The sequence below is a fragment of the Lepidochelys kempii genome, chromosome 6, assembly GCF_965140285.1.
Source record: "Lepidochelys kempii isolate rLepKem1 chromosome 6, rLepKem1.hap1, whole genome shotgun sequence".
Taxonomy (NCBI): domain Eukaryota; kingdom Metazoa; phylum Chordata; order Testudines; family Cheloniidae; genus Lepidochelys; species Lepidochelys kempii.
The window spans coordinates 59,722,607-59,740,167 of record NC_136385.1 but is presented as its reverse complement, the minus strand read 5'-3'; the positions used below and the strand labels follow the sequence as shown (position 1 = coordinate 59,740,167).

At 46.6% G+C, this 17,561-nt stretch overlaps 1 protein-coding gene across 6 annotated transcripts in view; it reads right to left on the bottom strand.

Annotated features, from left to right (window-relative positions):
• Window positions 1-308: 308 nt before the first annotated feature.
• Window positions 309-17,561, bottom strand: part of LOC140912881 (transmembrane protein 263) — a 312,775-nt gene continuing 295,522 nt past the window's right edge. For all 6 annotated transcript variants that reach the window (XM_073348103.1, XM_073348107.1, XM_073348102.1 and 3 more), the window contains one exon: window positions 309-2,414. In XM_073348103.1, the coding sequence (XP_073204204.1) occupies window positions 2,128-2,414 (287 nt within the window). In that variant the 3' untranslated portion in view covers window positions 309-2,127. The remainder of the gene's footprint in view (window positions 2,415-17,561) is intronic.

Here is a 17,561-nt window from a genome sequence, read left to right as displayed (position 1 = left end):
CACTCAACTCTTACCCCACAGCTGGATTTCATAAAGGCCAGGATCCAAAGGCATTCACAGGTATTAGACAATTCAGTGAAAAGGGTTTTTTTTCTTGTATTTAAATATTCCCTGGTGTCAGAGACAAGCATAGCATCATTGCTACAGCATTAGAACCAGGAAAAGAAACTGACTAGGACCAGGAACTTCCAAAAGGAGCCAAGGGCAACAAGTAAACCAAGAGCACTAGGGGGAGAAAGTAAAGGAGATTTTTTAACATTCTTTTGGTTTTAATAAACTAAGTATCAGGCAACACAGGGAAAAACATCTGCTAAAACATGATTTTTATTCAGACAGCGTCCCTCTATAAAAAAACGATATGCTGGAACCTGCCAAAGACGAATATGTGAGCAGGTCTGCAGCAATGGCACAGGTTAGTTTACCTGGTTGAAAACATGCCTGTGTACTGCAGATTACATACACACATGCTAATATAGATGCATATTTATAAAATACATTGCAAACACTGTGTCACTTTTCTATGCACCCCCAAACCTAACAATCTAGGCAAAAAACCTGACAAAAGCCAGGAAAGGCAGAGTTAATGCTGGAACGTGGGGCTTTCCTTATCCCATTAATCCTGGGGATTGCAGGGGACTCAGGGAGAGAGAGAGAATCATGTGACAGAGTGGGTTAGGACGGAGAGGCAGCAGCAGACTCAGTTTCTGGGTCTGTGCTGAGCTGAAGAACACAGGGTGACTATTTAGTGTCACGTGCTCGTTCTACTGAGGCAGGCTGGAACCCCGTGAGTAGTGTGTGGTGTACGAATTGCTGATGCAATGTGCACACTAGCTCAGTAGTCGCCTGCTTTGGAGCGTACTCTCATTAATCTAGGGAAATCACTCTCTAAAGCAGGCTTGTGTGATCACAATGATGCCACTACACCTCAGGGAGTTGTTCTTTGAGGTGCCCAGCCATAGTAAGAGTGGTGCAGTAGGCGAACCCCTACTGCAGGACTCAAATTAGGTTCAGGAACATGCTTTACCAGGGTTTAACATTACATCCCGTGGAGGCAAACCAGGGTCCCCACCTTTAAAACGTATGTTCTTTAACACAGCTGAGGAGCGGTACCGTGAGCAAGGCATGGAGCCAGACTGACTCTGCCTTGCATGGGAGAAATGCCAACGACTTCAGCAGGTTGCACCAGCTTACATTAAGGCCAAGTCTGCCTCACCTGTGACAAAAGCTTTGGTGCCCCTTACTGCTGAAGCTGCACTGGCTGCCTATTGTCATAATATTATGGCAGCAGTGCTGCCTTCTGCTATAACATTACAGGGGCTTAGCCTCCCTGCTGTAACGTTGCAATGGTGCCTCTGGCGCTATGGTGACCTGGTACTCCCTCTCCCCAGGCTACAGACACAGACATTTCCTCCTCCATTCACCCCTAAACTAGGAAATCTGCTCCAGTTTGTACAACGTACTCGTGTGATATCACGTGACATGGGAGCTGCTCTGCTAGGGCTGAGGGTTCCCTTTCCAAGTGCACACTTCGCCTGAGTGCAGACCTGGGAGGACCAGCTTGGGGACTGAAACCTATAGACAAAGGGATATGGGTACTCCCCTCGATTTCTCCGGGGGAGGAACAAGCCTTCATTAGCCACAGTATCTCTTCTTCATGTCAATGGGACTTTCTTATAACAATTCTCTCCTTCCCCCCAGCAAACCTTAAGAACACCTCCCAGGGGCCTGAAACTGAACCCAAACTAAATACAATGAAAGGAACATCAGGAGCATGTGTGGGCTTCATGCTGAAGCACAGTTCTTCCCACCCACCCCCTGCCATCTCCCAGTGCCCACTTCCACTCCTCTGTGCTCGGGAGAGCAAGAAAGGGGAAGGAAACTGCAGGGTAGAGAAGCTGTGCCTTCAAAAGCCCTCGGAGGAGAGTGGGCCCCCAGTAGGTGGTAGGAGTGAAAGAAATTTGCAGTGACTCTGTGAGCTCTGAGCCAGGCAGGTGGTGCTGAGCGGGCTGCAGCTGGAGTCTGCCCTGGTGCTTTGTCCCCGCCCCGAGGCGGCTGTTTCCAATCTGAAGAGGTGCTGTGGAGAGGGAGCGTATGGACTGATCTTTTGCAAGGAAGCTGCAATCAGGGTTAGTCAGCCTTGTCCTTCTTCTTTGTGGTGAAAGGGACTTTGTTGGCCACGGCACTGCCCACAGCTCCCACGCCGCTGGTCACCACTGAGACGCCGCCCTTTACCAGTCCAACACTGGCGGCAGGGACGCTGGTCACAGCTGTTTTGGTGAGTTCCAGGCTCTTGCTGCCAACCCAGGCAACTCCTCCCAACGTTGCCCCCACAGCTCCCCGCGTGATGCTGAACAGGCCTCCCGTCACTCTCCAGATCACTCCTGCCTGCTGTTGTGGATGGTCCTTGCTGGAGTCTGCAAGGAGAAAGACAATGGGGAAGCAATTAGATGCATTATCTCCTAAAACTCTTCTCCTAGGTAGCTCTTGTCAATTCTAACTTTGAAGGGTTCCTCATCACCACAGCACATTAGGAAAAGGCAGACACACCCCAATACCTAGAGAGTCTTCCCCAGAAATACCCCTGCCCCCTCACTGCAATATCCAGGACACTGGAGTAACCAAAGCTGAGACTTACCAGGGAACCACAATTTACACAGTCCAGTGCATAATGGGAGAAGACTTTGGGAATTTAGTGAGTGCTTGGTGAATGCCCATGCAGTGCAGAAAGGATCAATAAAGCTCAGTTACATAACTGTCAAATCTCACTGCCTCATTTAAGGTGAACCCCCTTATCAAGGGACATAATTCCTCTCCCCTCCACACTAACTACTGCTAGTAAAGCAAAGGAATTGCTAGCATGAGATGCAAGAACTGCAGAGCTATAATGGCTGAAATGCCACCTGTCTGGTGGGCACTTAGAAGTTTTCTCTCTTGATGGTATGCATGGGGCAATGCTCACAATTTGCCAGGGCTGAGGAGCTGGTTAGTTCCAAGCTGCTACTCATGGGGTTCTAACTTTTCAACTCTGAAGCTGCCTTCCACATACCCCCTCTCAGCTTGTGTCCACTGCCACTACTGGATGCAGGCAGCAAAGTGGTAACTGTTTTTTTGGAGAGGGGTGGGATGTTTTAGGTGCCAGGATTTCTTATTTGCTGCCAGTTCTATACACGGGACATGTTAGAAACAACCACAAGAAAACAGCAAAGGAGTCTTGCTGGATAGGAGAGAAAGCTCCCTCTGGAAACACTGTAGTCCTGCAACAGTAAAGTCCTTTCTAACCCAGCGCCAGCTTAGAGGGCTGATAGCTAACACACATGGACTCATTTTGATAAAGCAAAACCATGCAGCAGGAGGGCTTTTATTGGGATGTGTTCCCCATGTTCTGGGAAGTGGGGAAATTGTGGAGATGAACGGCAGGCTGCTGAAAGCCTGCATAATAATGATGTGTCCGTACAAAGCCCAAGCCAGGAATTCTGTCAGAATTAGTCAGTCACTTGGCAAGGAGAATCACAGAGATTTTGTAAGCACTCTGAAGAGAGAGGCTCTTCAGAGCTCAGCAGCGAGATCCGTTAATGTTTATACAGTCCATGGGACATGCAAAGGAACTGGCCTGGAACACATTGCCACAAACAAAAGGCTGAGACCACTCAGAGCCATTCAGCAGGGGAATCCCCAGCAAAATGCTGCTTCCCATTCCTAGCCACATCCCCGGACTGAGAGTGGCTAGATGGGTCACTTATGGCAAGATGTTACAGGCCATTCACTCACACTAGCCCAAGCGGCTGGACAAAGGAAGAACAGGTTATTGTAGCTAACCAACAGCTGGCTGTGGTCTGTCCCCTTGGATCTTCATAGGGATTTTTATGTCTCACGCATTAGGTCGTGCTCACAGACACAAACCATGCTGCAATGATCGCTGCTTCTTCAAGAGGGACCCCCATATTTATTAACTCAGCTCAACTAGTCAACAGTGTTCCACTTGGAATACTAATAATATTCCAGGCAACAGGAAATTCTACTTGGAAAAACCCTTTTGATATCACCACCCACTTTCATTTCCATGCAGATTGTGGCTGATATTGATTCTGTCAGTGCATTTCCTTTGCTAGCAAGTGAAGGGCTTGGGAACTTCAGAAAGCAGAGGCTGAATAGCTAATAGCATGGCAAGGTCTTCAGATGCTGCACACTGTGGCTGATGGAGACATCAGAGTTATGCCTTCTATGCCAATCCTGCTCCATTTACTGTTACTTTTGCTTCCCACCCTGCACCTCCATCCACATTTCTTTTGCTCACCTATTCCTTTTTGTCATTCCCTTGAATCGTGAGCTATTTGGAGCATGGACTGTCTTGGGATATTTGTCATAGCACTTGGCACAAAGGGGCTCCTTAGTGCAGCTGTGAAACAGGTCCCCGCGTGTTCCGCATAGTCTAAGCGCACCTGCAGACTAAACTTCAGCCCATCAGATCAACTGCTAACAGGCTATGCCACTGTCACTCAGTGGGGAAGGGAGTGGTTCTGGATCTTCTACAAAAAATAGCTACATGGTGCTTTTAAAATTGGATTAGTCCCTGCACCTCATCAGGTCTCTTACTTGGCATATGTTGGAGCCTTCTTGACTTAGACAGTTTTGGGTGCTCTGCTTGCTTTCATGGAAGTTGCTTGGGAGGCGCCATCAGTTGCCTGCAGCTAAGTTCTGGGGCAGTGCACTTGCTAGGAGGAGTTGTTGGTGTCAAAGGGTTTGGATAAGCCCCTGATATTCAGATCTTTATCTGACGTAACCAGTCTGCAAAACTGGGTTAGAATATGCTCTCTGCACGATTTCTGGTACGGTCCCAAGTGATTAAAATTCCACCTGTTCTACAGGAACAGGCCAGTGGGCTCACTGCCATAGAGCAACACTGCGCTTTTGTAAGAAAGCCCTTCTCTTCCTGTGGGGCAGGGAGCAGTTAAAGATGCCAGGACTCCATTTTTGGTCTAGTTTGAACCTACTTCCCCCATAAAAAGCAGCCTCTCTGGTATAGCAATTTTGGTGCTTTGGCTTCTCACTTGGACTAGGAAAGGCAGGGATGTATGAAAAAGAGGAGCACAGAAAATCAACCACACCTCAGAGCAGGTCCATTTTGAGGGAGGGGTGAAAGTTGGCACTGGTTCCATTTTAGTCTCACAAGTACTAACCCTTCTATGATGGGATGGGATCACTGGAGTCTTGTGTTCACTGTGCTGTATCATCCCTCAGAAGTGCACTACATGTGCCACCTTCTCTAGACATGGAGGGCAACAAGCCTACTTGTCCCAGGAGGGGATCACGCTGCTGAAGCTCAGGGCACGAAGCCCTCTAGTAGGTCTCCCTGATAATGGCTTAGTGATGGGCCTCGATGTGGGAGCTTTTGTGTCCTGTCCCCATTTCCAATCAACACTAGAGTCAAACTGATCAGATGAGATATGGAAGCCTTCAGGTGAATAGCCTGAGGACCAGAAAGGAGGCGGCACATGCATATGAGACGCGTTAAGATGCCACATGGCCTGCAGAGAACTGAAAAGTGTTGGAGAAAGTGTCAGGAAGCATTAAGGAGTTAAGACAAGAACAATGAATCCTTCTAATTATGCTAGGCACAAAGTCAACAATGCTGTAGCGAGCTCTAGGAATTCCAGACTCAGAGATCACCAAGACTAAAGTGGCTGCCAGCACTTGGATTCTAGCCCTCCTGTGTTGCTTAACTTTGATGAGCAGCAGGAAGCAAGGGTGGAGCCCTCACCCTTGGTAAACTGATGGCCGCTCCAACAGCATTTCAGAGCTCTGACTTCCTACCCCCGAGCTGATGAGTGTTGTGATCCAAACTTCAACTCAGATTGGATTATTTTTTGACTCTCTTAAAATGGGTTACAGCAAAATGCAAGGGACAAAGCCCAAGCTCTGACCGGGGAGTAGATGAGAGTGCGCCAGGGTGGGAGCACATCTTTCATCCCAGTCAACCTGTCTAAAGCTCCCTGGCTGTCTCTGGATAGCTTGTCTTCAGGACTGCAGTAAGCCCCATAGTAAGCTGTCATGTAAGATAAGCATCAGATTTACAGTGCAAATTAGTCTCTCAGACAATGGAGTGAGCTATGCATCTTGGTGGCACAGAGGAGCCCAGATTAAGAGAGAGAGAGACAGCGGAGATGAAAATACACACAATAATCAGACAGACACACAGCCAGAGTGCAGGCAGAATGCTATTCCCTGGAGCCTGTTGCAGCCCATCCTGCTGATGAAAGCTCTTCACCATCCATTACGCCTTTTCCTTTCAATCAACGACCTGGCCTTTCCGAGGATCCCTTCAGCTTCACCTCACCCCAAGCCAATTTAGAAGGGAAGGAAAAAGACAGGGAAAAAAGCACCTCTGCATGTATGCTGATTCTCTGCTTTGAGGTCAGCACCCACACACAATAGACTCTCATCCTTAGCCAGGGCCTTTCGCAATCCTGATTGGGGTCTGTACAGAGCAGTGAATCTACCTGCTGGGTCTGCAGACAAAGCCACACTTTCTCACCCGATAATGAAAACAAACTGTAAAGAGCATATGAGTTGTGTTAGGATGGTGATGTGCACATTGGAACTGACACACACAATTTTCAGAGGCATCACAGCAAATGCCTGGGGTTTTGCATTTATTTATTATACATGAAATGACAAAACTGTATGCTATGTTAGCGCTGAGTGCGACTGGACCCCTGGTTACTCCTTCCCTCAGCTGATAGGATGGACAAAGAGAATCCTTCTCTCTAAGAGGATTTGTGCAAGCTGTACTTGCCGCTTACCTATGAGAGAGAGCAGGGGCAGGTGAGGAGAGTGTTTAGGAATGGGATACGGATACAGGGCCTTTCATTTTTAGAACACTGATTTCAATCCAGTCCCAGGCTAGAGGGACTGGCTTGGCTCAGGAAACGGGAAACAAAGCCTCTCTCATCTATGGCACTGTCTTCCATTTGGTCCTAGGTTTCAGGGGGCAGGAGAGGCAGGCTGGTTGGCTCAAAAAGATGGGGCTGTTAGTTCAAATCTAATCTAAGCTGGTAGGCATCAGAGGTTATCTGCTTCTGGTTACTGTTTGGTGATCAATGTGAAATGAGTTGGGAGGACTCAGTCTAGCATACAATCACTATTAGGTAGCAGGGTCTGGAGGAATTAATGGGGTTGGGAGTCAGCTGGTTAGAAGTTGTAATCCCATTCCCAACACTGATTTGCTGGGCAAGTCGCTTCCTCTTTCTGTGCATCTGCAATGTTGCCAACTTTGATTTATCATGAGCCCCATGATTATTTGTATTTTTCTTAAAGCCCCACCTCTTGGAGTCATGTGAATTTGTGTGAAACGTTTAAAAAAATAAGTTTCTAGACTCATGGTTGTGGAGAAATCCCTGAACACAGGACTCGAGTGCTTCCTAAAGGCTCAAAAAACAGAAGGCAAATAAAAGAACCCAAAATATATGGTTTATACAAAATCTCACGATTGTTTGGGCCCGGACTCATGATTCTGAGTGTTTGGCAATGCTGTGTCTGTTTCCCCATCTAAAACACCGGGACTCCACCTGATACTTACCCATAACTCACAAGGATGTTGTGAGGGTTAATTAGCTCATACTGGTGCAGTGTTTTGAATATGGAAGTGTTGTGAGTGTATCATCACACCTGGCACTGACTGGATCCCACGGATAGTCTTGGCAGAGATGCCAAAGACCGAACTTCCCATTTATCTCATCAGGGATGTCTCCAATGAGAGATCAGGCACAACGACAGAAACTTGCCCTGCTGCTGTGTTGTGCCTGTTCTGGGGATAAACAAAGGAGTTCGGTCTCCAAGCTTTTCAGTCTGGCAATGCATTCCCTTATAAGCAACAACCTCCAGAGCAGGCAGATGCAGCAGAGACAGAAAGCTTCTGATGTGCGGGCACAGGGGTAGCTGTATCTCACAAACTAAACCACAGCTTAGGCCTTCTAACCTGTGAAAAACTCCTGCATCAGGGACACTGCCTACTTTTAAGTCTCTCATGTGCAGCTGGAAGAGTCCTGCCGGACCCATCCTGGTGGCATCTGTAATGAGCCATAGCGCCACCCTGCAGCCCCTGAAGGAACTGCAGTTCATTCATCCCTCCGTACTGTGCTGTTGGGGTTCAAGACACCCCAATGCCAAGTGCAAGGGTTTTCTATTTAACAACTAGCTCTCTGTTTGAACAGTCATGTTATAATCCTGTGCCTTGCTTTGCTCACTAATCCCATGATGCAGCTGGATGGAAGCTGGTTTACAGTCTCAGCTGCCTTGTTCTCCCCAGCCCTGTGGTATCCAGGCAATGGATGCTGTTGCTTTCCACCAAAATGGCTGCCATTAGCAAGAGGCCCAGAAATGCCAGCTTGAGTTTAGCCATTGATTTTTACATGTTAACTCACGGGGTCTGCAATCAGTGAGACATGCTTGCCGCTCACTGTCACCGGCCGCACGGGAGGCTGCTGCACTCAGCAAAATGGGCGTGGCTGTCTCCCAATCCTGGCACAACGAGCTTTAATTGTTCCCTGCACATGCCCTGTGAGGTTATTAGCTGCTGTAGTGTCTACCCTGAAGCACTCAAAGACAGAGTTCAGGAGGGTAAACGAACAGTGAGATGGAGTGGCTTGTTTTCCTCAGCTGAGCCTTGAGCGTGAAGCAGTGTAAACTCTGATTATGTAAGTGTGAGGATCTGTGTTGCATTTAGTCACTGCTGTAAGTAAGGAACTGGGAGGGTAGCCTTCAACCAGGGGATAGTGGCTGGTCTGATACATTTTGGAAGGTGTTTTGTTCCTTTTTGATTCCTGATACACTATTTCCATTCCAGCTCCACACTTTTACTGCTAAGGGCCCACCTGCAGAGTACCTGGTTATGACATGGTTACTTTTGTAGGCTAGATGGGACTAGGGTTGCCACCTTTCTAATTGCTGATAACTGGACCCCCGAGGCTCTGCTCTGTGCCCCACCTCTCCCCTCAAAGGCCCTGCCCCTGCTCCTCCTCTTGCTCCAAGGCCATGCCCTGCTCCTCTTCTTCCCCGCACCCTGTCCCTGCTCTGCCTCTTCTTCCCAAGGCCCTGCCCTGATTGCTCGCTGCTCTCCTGCCCCATCACTGGATCGTCTCAAGAAGGCTGCCTGCAGGGAGGAGGCAGTCCCAGCTGAGCAGGGGCTGGCGTGGGTTAATGGCCTGGTGCCTACCCCTACCCCACAGTAAGCAGACTTTTGGTTTAGATGCCATTTAGGGTTGCCAGGTCCCCTTTTCGACCGGACTTTCCTGTTGAAAACCGGGCACCTGGCAATCCTAAATGGTACCCAGACACAGAAGCCAAAAACCAGACTGTCTGGGTAAAACCTGGATGGATGGCAACCCTAGATTGGACATTAACTATATCTTTGAACTGAGGACAGCTCAAGTCTTTAGCATGGTTAACATTCCATCTGCACTACAAAAGGTAACTGTGTTCAGAAACAACCCAGTAGAAGCAACATTGTCTAGGGGGTAGGACACTAGACTGGGACTCTGGAGACCAGGGTTCCATTCTCAGCTTGACCACTGACGTGCGTGTAACCTTGGGTAAGACACTTCCCCTTGCTGGGCCTGAGTTGTTCATCCATCCTATCTATTTCATTTGCAAACTCTTGAGGGTAGCAACTCTGTCTCCTTTTGTGTTTGTACAGTGCCTGGCATACTGGAGCCCTGATCTCTGTTGTGGCATCTATGCACATTATAATACAAATAAACAACATCTCCTATCACATGGTAGAGGTTATAATATAGATGGGCCCACATTAGGGGCCTTTGGCAGGCTAAATGTGGCATCCCCCACTCACAATTTAGCATTAGGAGGAAGGAAATCTCAACAAGCCATTTCCTAAAAGGGTCTGCAGCACAGTAACATTTCCTCCTCTTCCCAACGTACAATGGATGCAGAAGGCCAGAACTTGTGTGGCTGGCTGGGCAGCCAGGTACCTACAGTATGCCAAAAGACTGGTGATACTGTCGAAGGAGATCCTAAAAGGATTCAGATTTCAGTCTGTCCTTGAAAAATTCAGAGGGGCACCCAGTTACATCACTGCACACCCATCCACCCACCATCTCAATTTCCAGGGCGAGCCACATTAACCTATAACTAAGGCATGTCACAGTGACGAGGGGTTGCGAGCAACCGGACTTTACCATAGGTAGTCTCCCTCTCTCTCGTGCTGTAAGCACTAAAAAGCCTCAAACCTAGCTTGGCTGAACCTAATTTTTTCAGTGGTTCCAGTCTGCCATCAGCTTATCTTCCCTGTTCAGTCTCTGAGCTCTTGCATCAGACAAAGCCTTTGGTTGAAGGCCTAGTGGGAATGGATAATCTAAATCCGCATCCGAAACCCATGTTATTTATCTTCCTGCTGGGGTCCCATGGCCACTAGGAGATTTAGAACTGTAAGCTCTTTGAGGCAGAGATCATCTCTTACTTGTGCGCGTGCAATGCTAGGCCAATGGGGCCTTGATCTCAAGTTGGGATCTTTAGATTTGACTGCAGTAAATATTATTGTTATTTTCCACATTCGAATCACCAAACAAACCCACAAAGCAGTCCCAGGGCTCAACAGAGTCTCAGAGGCATGAAACTGTTATAATCTGACGGATAAAGCTTTCAGAATCTAGATGTTATTTTCTTTAAAAATCACCTGCCACTCAGCTGAAGAGATTTTTTTTAAACCTCCTTTTTTGTCAGACCCATGCAAACTCCATTTTCTGTGTCCCCTCCCTGCCCCACTGGTTTGGTGGTAGTAGTTGTGCTCAGAGCTGTTTTTAGCAGATATTTATGGTATCTGAAATGAAAAGCCCCTAAACAAGCTAGCGGCTCCAGTTAAAAACAGCCCTGTTAATTCAGCGCAGATATAAACACAGGAGAAAAATAATTAATATTTGTGAAAGGACAAAAACTGGCGAGAAATAAAGGTCATTGTCACGCTTCTAGGAGGGCTTGACAAACAATGGGAGTAAACAACATACTTCAACCTGCTAGAAGAAATGGCACTTCTTCTATGCCCTGGCACTCCCTGGTGGGTTTTAGCCTATGGCAGATTCACAGATCCCTGCAGGCTCCAGCCTCCTCTGTCCCACACTGGCTATGAGTTGCCACATCTGAGGATTTTATTGGTAGTAACATAATTTCAGTCCCTGCTGCTGGCATATGACAGCAGCAGAACTCATCTGACAGGGACGGAGGCCTGAAATGCAAGCCCACAGATTCTGACTTCTAGTACTAGCTTTTCCACTGACGGCTGTTACTATGTCTGTGCCCCTCATTAAACAAGGCTTCATATGGCTACCTTTGAAGAGGTACCCGTCATTCACCCATTTCACCGGCAAGACATCTGAGAGCTTGGACAAGGACACTTCAGGCAGGCCTAGCAGTAGAACCTACATCTCAGTTAGAACAGTTTCAAGGCTCATCCACTTTGCCAGAGTCTTTCAGCAGAAACATGGCAAATTTGATGATTCTATAACCCACACTAACACAGTACGGCTCTGTGTCTAGCAGCTTGACCTACTTTAGAGGTTTATGATTCTGCTACTGCTTGTGCACAAAGAGATCAGGTTCCTTCGCTCAAGTGGCAGAGGCTCATGCTTTTACACCAGAGGTCCTACGTTCAGTCCCTGCAGATGACCTAAATGGTTTGTTGTTACAATAGATTATACTGTCTGCAACTACTAGACTACAAACCAGGGCTGGCCCACAACATTTTGGCACCTGAGGCGGGGAGCTCAAATGACGCCCCCCATACCCCAAAGTTTGGGCCAAAACTTTGAAAGGTCTCAGTTGTGCCTTCTTCCTGTTCCACTCCTCTCATGGTACTGCTCTGCTACCTACCCTAATAAAGGAGAACTAACAACTTAAAATGCCTTGTTCAAAAATTTTAAGTAACACGTAACTTTCAAATGCTTGAACAGCAAATGTAACTTTTCTTGTCTGCATAGTAAACACTGGCATTTTTATCTGTTTGAATAATCAAAGTGGTGCTTTCCGTACCTTCTTGGTTGCAAAGATTTGAACTGCTTCCTGCTGAAGGTCCACAGTCTGGGCCAGCTCATGCTCTATTGAGATGGTTGCAAGGCCGACCAGCCTTTCCTGTATCATTGTAGAGCGTAGATGTGTTTTTATTAACTTCAGCTTGGAGAAGCTGTGTCCTCCACTGGCAACTGTTACAGGAAGTGTCAGAAGTATGCGCAGAGCAACAAAAGCATTTGGAAAGAGGGTGGTCATCTTATCTGTGCACATATATTCCAGAACAGACTTTGGAGTTGATCCTGCTGAAATGTACCTTGAAAGGGCTTTCAGTTCGTCACCTAAATCACTCGCATCAATATCGCGCATGTCATCATGTGTCAACACTGTCTCTAGTGCCCTGCATTGCTGGTGTAGGTCTTCTTCAGGTATACTGAGGAGTTTTGGAATATCATACAATATCCCAAATAGACTGCTGTGTTCCTTGAGCTGTATGAAATGTTCTTTAACTGACTGTATTGCACAATCTAGCACCTGGTTAAAGAATTCAACTTTGAATTGGTTTTTGGGGTCTCTTATGGGATTATCCCATGCCTTGTAATCAAAATGTCTTCTTCACTGACTCTTGTATTCTTGAATGGGTGGGAAAATAGCTTCAGTGTGAAGTTCCTCTGCCAACTTCTGTACACTCTTCAGAACATTTTGAAATCCCTCATCTGACCGGTAAGGCTGTAGGTATGACTTTGCTTTGTCCAGTTGTTCCATTGCTCCAGATATATCAAGGTCAATACCTTGGAGTCTCTTGATTACAACATTTATTTCAAACAATATGTCATGCAACAACACTAAGCCACACAGAAATTTGAAGTTTTGTATGTTTCTGGTGATTCCATTTCCCTCTGCCACTATTCTCCCACGAACAGTTCCTGTCATAGCATTATCCTCCATAATGGCAACTATGGCATCATCTCTCTTCCCAGTTTGGTGTTTGATAGGCTTTATCGCCTCCACTCGACTTTCCCATCATGTGGCACTTAGTGGTTTCATGTCAGAGAGGATGTTCCCAGATGTGGCTTCAAAATTTGCCATTGATGAGTTGATGCAGAGAAACATACATAGATGCTTTGAATTACATTAAAAAATTAAGCAGCCTCGCTAGAAGTGGATGCTGCATCACTGACCACCAAGTTCAATGAATGAGAACTGCATGGGACAAAAAAAGCTTGAGGGTTTAACTCTTGGATCCATGTCTGCACTCCTCTGTTCTTTCCTCTCATGTTGGCAACATTATCTTAGCCCTGACCTCTCATGTCAGCTATCGCAAGTCCCGTATCTTCCAGCTTTTTAAGAAGCACATTTGTCATACCAGCTCCTGTAGTATCATCAATGTCAATACATTCTAGAAAATGCTCTGACAGTCACCATTGCAGGGACATTTTCACTAGATTCTGTTGTTGTTACAAAACACACCATTAAAGTAATTTGTTCCGTATGGCTGATGTCAGGTGTGCAGTCCAGAATAACAGAGTAATATCTTGCTGACTTCAGATCTGCCACAATCTTCTGTTTGACTTTTGTTGCAAGTAACTGTATGATCTCATTTTGAATTGTTTTCCAAGGTAGTGGTGTGTGTACATTTCTTGGGTGATGACTCTTCTTAGATGCTCCTGGAGTACCATAGAATCATAGAATATCAGGGTTGGAAGGGACCTCAGTAGGTCATCTAGTCCAACCCCCTGCTCAAAGCAGGACCAATCCCCAATTAAATCATCCCAGCCAGGACTTTGTCAAGCCTGACCTTAAAAACTTCTAAGGAAGGAGATTCTACCACCTCCCTAGGTAACGCATTCCAGTGTTTCACCACCCTCCTAGTGAAAAAGTTTTTCCTAATATCCAACCTAAACCTCCCCCACTGCAACTTGAGACCATTACTCCTTGTCCTGTCCTCTTCTACCACTGAGAATAGTCTAGAACCACCCTCTTTGGAACCACCTCTCAGGTAATTGAAAGCAGCTATCAAATCCCCCCTCATTCTTCTCTTCTGCAGACTAAACAATCCCAGTTCCCTCAGCCTCTCCTCTTAAGTCATGTGTTCCAGACCCCTAATCATTTTTGTTGCCCTTCGCTGGACTTTCTCCAATTTATCCACATCCTTCTTGTAGTGTGGGGCCCAAAACTGGACACAGTACTCCAGACGAGGCCTCACCAATGTCGAATAGAGGGAAACGATCATGTCCCTCGATCTGCTGGCTATGCCCCTACTTATACATTCCAAAATGCCATTGGCCCTCTTGGCAACAAGGGCACACTGTTGACTCATATCCAGCTTCTCGTCCACTGTCACCCCTAGGTCCTTTTCCGCAGAACTGCTGCCTAGCCATTCGGTCCCTAGTCTGTAGCGGTGCATTGGATTCTTCTGTCCTAAGTGCAGGACCCTGCACTTATCCTTGTTGAACCTCATCAGATTTCTTTTGGCCCAATCCTCCAATTTGTCTAGGTCCCTCTGTATCCTGTCCCTACCTGCCACCGTATCTACCACTCCTCCTAGTTTAGTGTCATCCGCAAATTTGCTGAGAGTGCAATCCACACCATCCTCCAGATCATTTATGAAGATATTGAACAAAACCGGCCCCAGGACCGACCCTTGGGACACTCCACTTGATACCGGCTGCCAACTAGACATGGAGCCATCAAACTCAGCCATCAGCTCTACAATTTTAAGGAAGTTTCCATTGTTTGGCACATACAACTGATCTGAAGTGTCACACAGTGCTAGGTTTTGGGTTGCAAGCGTTCTCACAATGACAATGAGCCTTTTCAGAACATTTTGCCAGTAAAGAGACTCTGGTGCAATCTTCTCTTGATGCTGATCGTCTATGGTGCCCTTTAACCTTAGTCTCATCTCAAGCTCTTTCCACCTACGGAATACTCTCTGGTGATTTGCTGCCTTCTCATGCATACCAGATTTCTAGCCAGATTTTTCCAGTCCTTTGTTCCTGTAGAACCCAACGTGGCTGGAACATTAGACTGGAAGCGTTTGCAACAAAAACAGTATGCAGCATTCTGGGTTTTTGAGTACATAAGCCATGGCCTCTCCACTTTGTCACCACTGGGGATTTCACGTCAGTAATGTGTTGGATGGAAACTTCTATTTTCATGGTCTTTGGGGAACATGAAGTTTTTCACTTGCTGTGGCCCATCCACTACAAGGAAGTCCCTCAAGCTACCACTCAAGTGGGTCCACAGTCCTGGATCATCTAGACTTAAGGAACTAAACTCAGCAGCAGCTGTTTCTTGCGCCTCCACCACACTCTTCTCTGATCTACACTTTTCTTCAGGAATGTGCATGGTTACATCCATTTGAGATGGAGATATGGATGCTGCAGTAGCTGCCAGGTCACCTGCACTCTGACTGACTGACTGGAAGATCAGGCATCTCCTCACCACTCACATCCTCACTGGGGCCGGAAGGCTCACCGTGAACATTTGTGTCTATGTATCGTAGGAAAGTTCCTTCCTGCTTAGATAGAAAAGCTTCCTTTGCTTTCTTTCTTTTTCTGAATGCTGCCCCAGGGGGGCGTTTTCTTCTTTCACTCATGACTGCTGTTCTATGTCAGCTATAGTGGCTCTCAACACTCAGTTGAAGGGGACAAATAAGCAGGCTGGTAGCAGGGCCTGACTGAGGGAAGATATCAGCATCTTAAGGGCCTAACTGGCTCCTACTACTTCAGTTGACTGGCTGTTCTCCTCAAGTGGGTTCAGGGAAGCAGCAGGAAACAGGAAGCTCCCTGAGATTAATCAGTCCAGGCTCCTGGGGGTGCTGGAGAGGTACATAAGAGGCTCCTCCTCCTCCTCTCTCTCCCTGCAGCTCCTGCTGCTTTCTGTTATTCCCTCTCACCTTTTCTCCTGCCTGCCTGTTATGTCTCTTGTGCCCTCCTTCCTCCAGCTCAGCACTCCACCATCTCTGTGCATCTAGAGCAGAGAGAAGACATATGCACCAGCAGCAGACACAATTTTCTACACTCTGGGTCCTAGTGGCGCCCCCCCCCGGTCTGGCACCTGAGGCAGCCACCTCAGTTCATCTCATGGTAAGGCCAGCCCTGCTACAAACTGTTTCCACAGCTAGAAATCAGGAATCTTGCTGCCCAGTCTTTGTTTCAGATATACTCGTGTAACCCACTCACAACGTGTGTGTTGAGTATCCCTGTAGGGAATCCCACTCACTTCTATTGCTGCAGTAGAAGAGGACTGTGCTGTGGGTATCAAGTTTGTGGGTTCAGACTCTGCTGTGGAACACCAGAAGTAGAAAAAATACATGTATAAGAGCTAGTGTAAGGACCCTGAAGTAATTGTTGCAATGATTCTATATTGTAAAACATTTTGCTTAGAAGTTACTTTCATTGTTGTGTTAATATTTATTCTTCTGTTGCAATTTCTAGTGCTTGTATATTGGTTAACAGGGGCTGTCCCTTCTGGAACAGGCTTGTGGGAAGCTGAGGGCTTGTCTCTATGAACACTTGGTTGGTGGTATGCTGGGCTGTTAATCTATCCCTCACAAACCTGCTGCACACTAATAGTCTGCGTGGACCCTGCTGCCCTGCACTAAAAGTTTCCTAGTACCCTTTGATCAACCTGCTTTGAAACGGGAGTAGATTAAAGTGCACCAGGGAACTTGTAGTGCACATCAGCAAGGTCCACATGAACACTTAGTGGGCAGCAGGCAAGAATGTGGAAGATTCACACCCCCATTTACTATGAACTAAGTGTTCGTGTAGACAAGCCCAGAGTGTGTTTGAGAGTGACAGCAGTGTGTAGGACATTTTGACTGTGTTTCCAGAGAGTGGAAGACCCTGCCTGTGTAAACTCCTAAAGGGCAGAACATAGATTTAGTAAACTTCTTTCCAGAAAGCAAGCCTTATTCTCAAAAGGTGTCACATCAGTGTTCCTGGGGGAGTGGCAGCCTCAGGGTATTGCTAATAAGCTATAGAGTTTTCCACCTACAGGTCACCAGTTTAACTCCTGCCCAGCTCAACAAGGATTAAAACTAGGGCGGTCAAGCATTTAAAAAAATTAATCGCACTTAATGTGCTGTTAAACAATAATAGAATACCATTTATTTAAACATTTTTGGATGTTTTCCACATTTTCAATTATATTGATTTCAATTGCAACACAGAATGCGAAGTGTACAGTGCTCACTTTATATTTATTTTTTATAAATATTTGCACTGTGAAAATAAAATAAATAGTATTTTCCAATTCACTTAATACAAATACTGTAGTGCAATCTCTTTATCATGAAAGCTGAACTTACATATGTAGAATTATTCACAAAAAAACCTGCATTCAAAACCAAAACAATGTCAAACTTTAGTGCCTACAAGACCACTCAGTCCTACTTCTTGTTCAGCCAATTGCTCAGACAAACAAGTTTGTTTACATGTGCAGGAGATAATGCTGCCCGCTTCTTGTTTACAATGTCACCTGAAAGTGAGAACATGGCACTCTTGTAGCCAGCGTTGAAAGATATTTACATGCCAGATATGCTA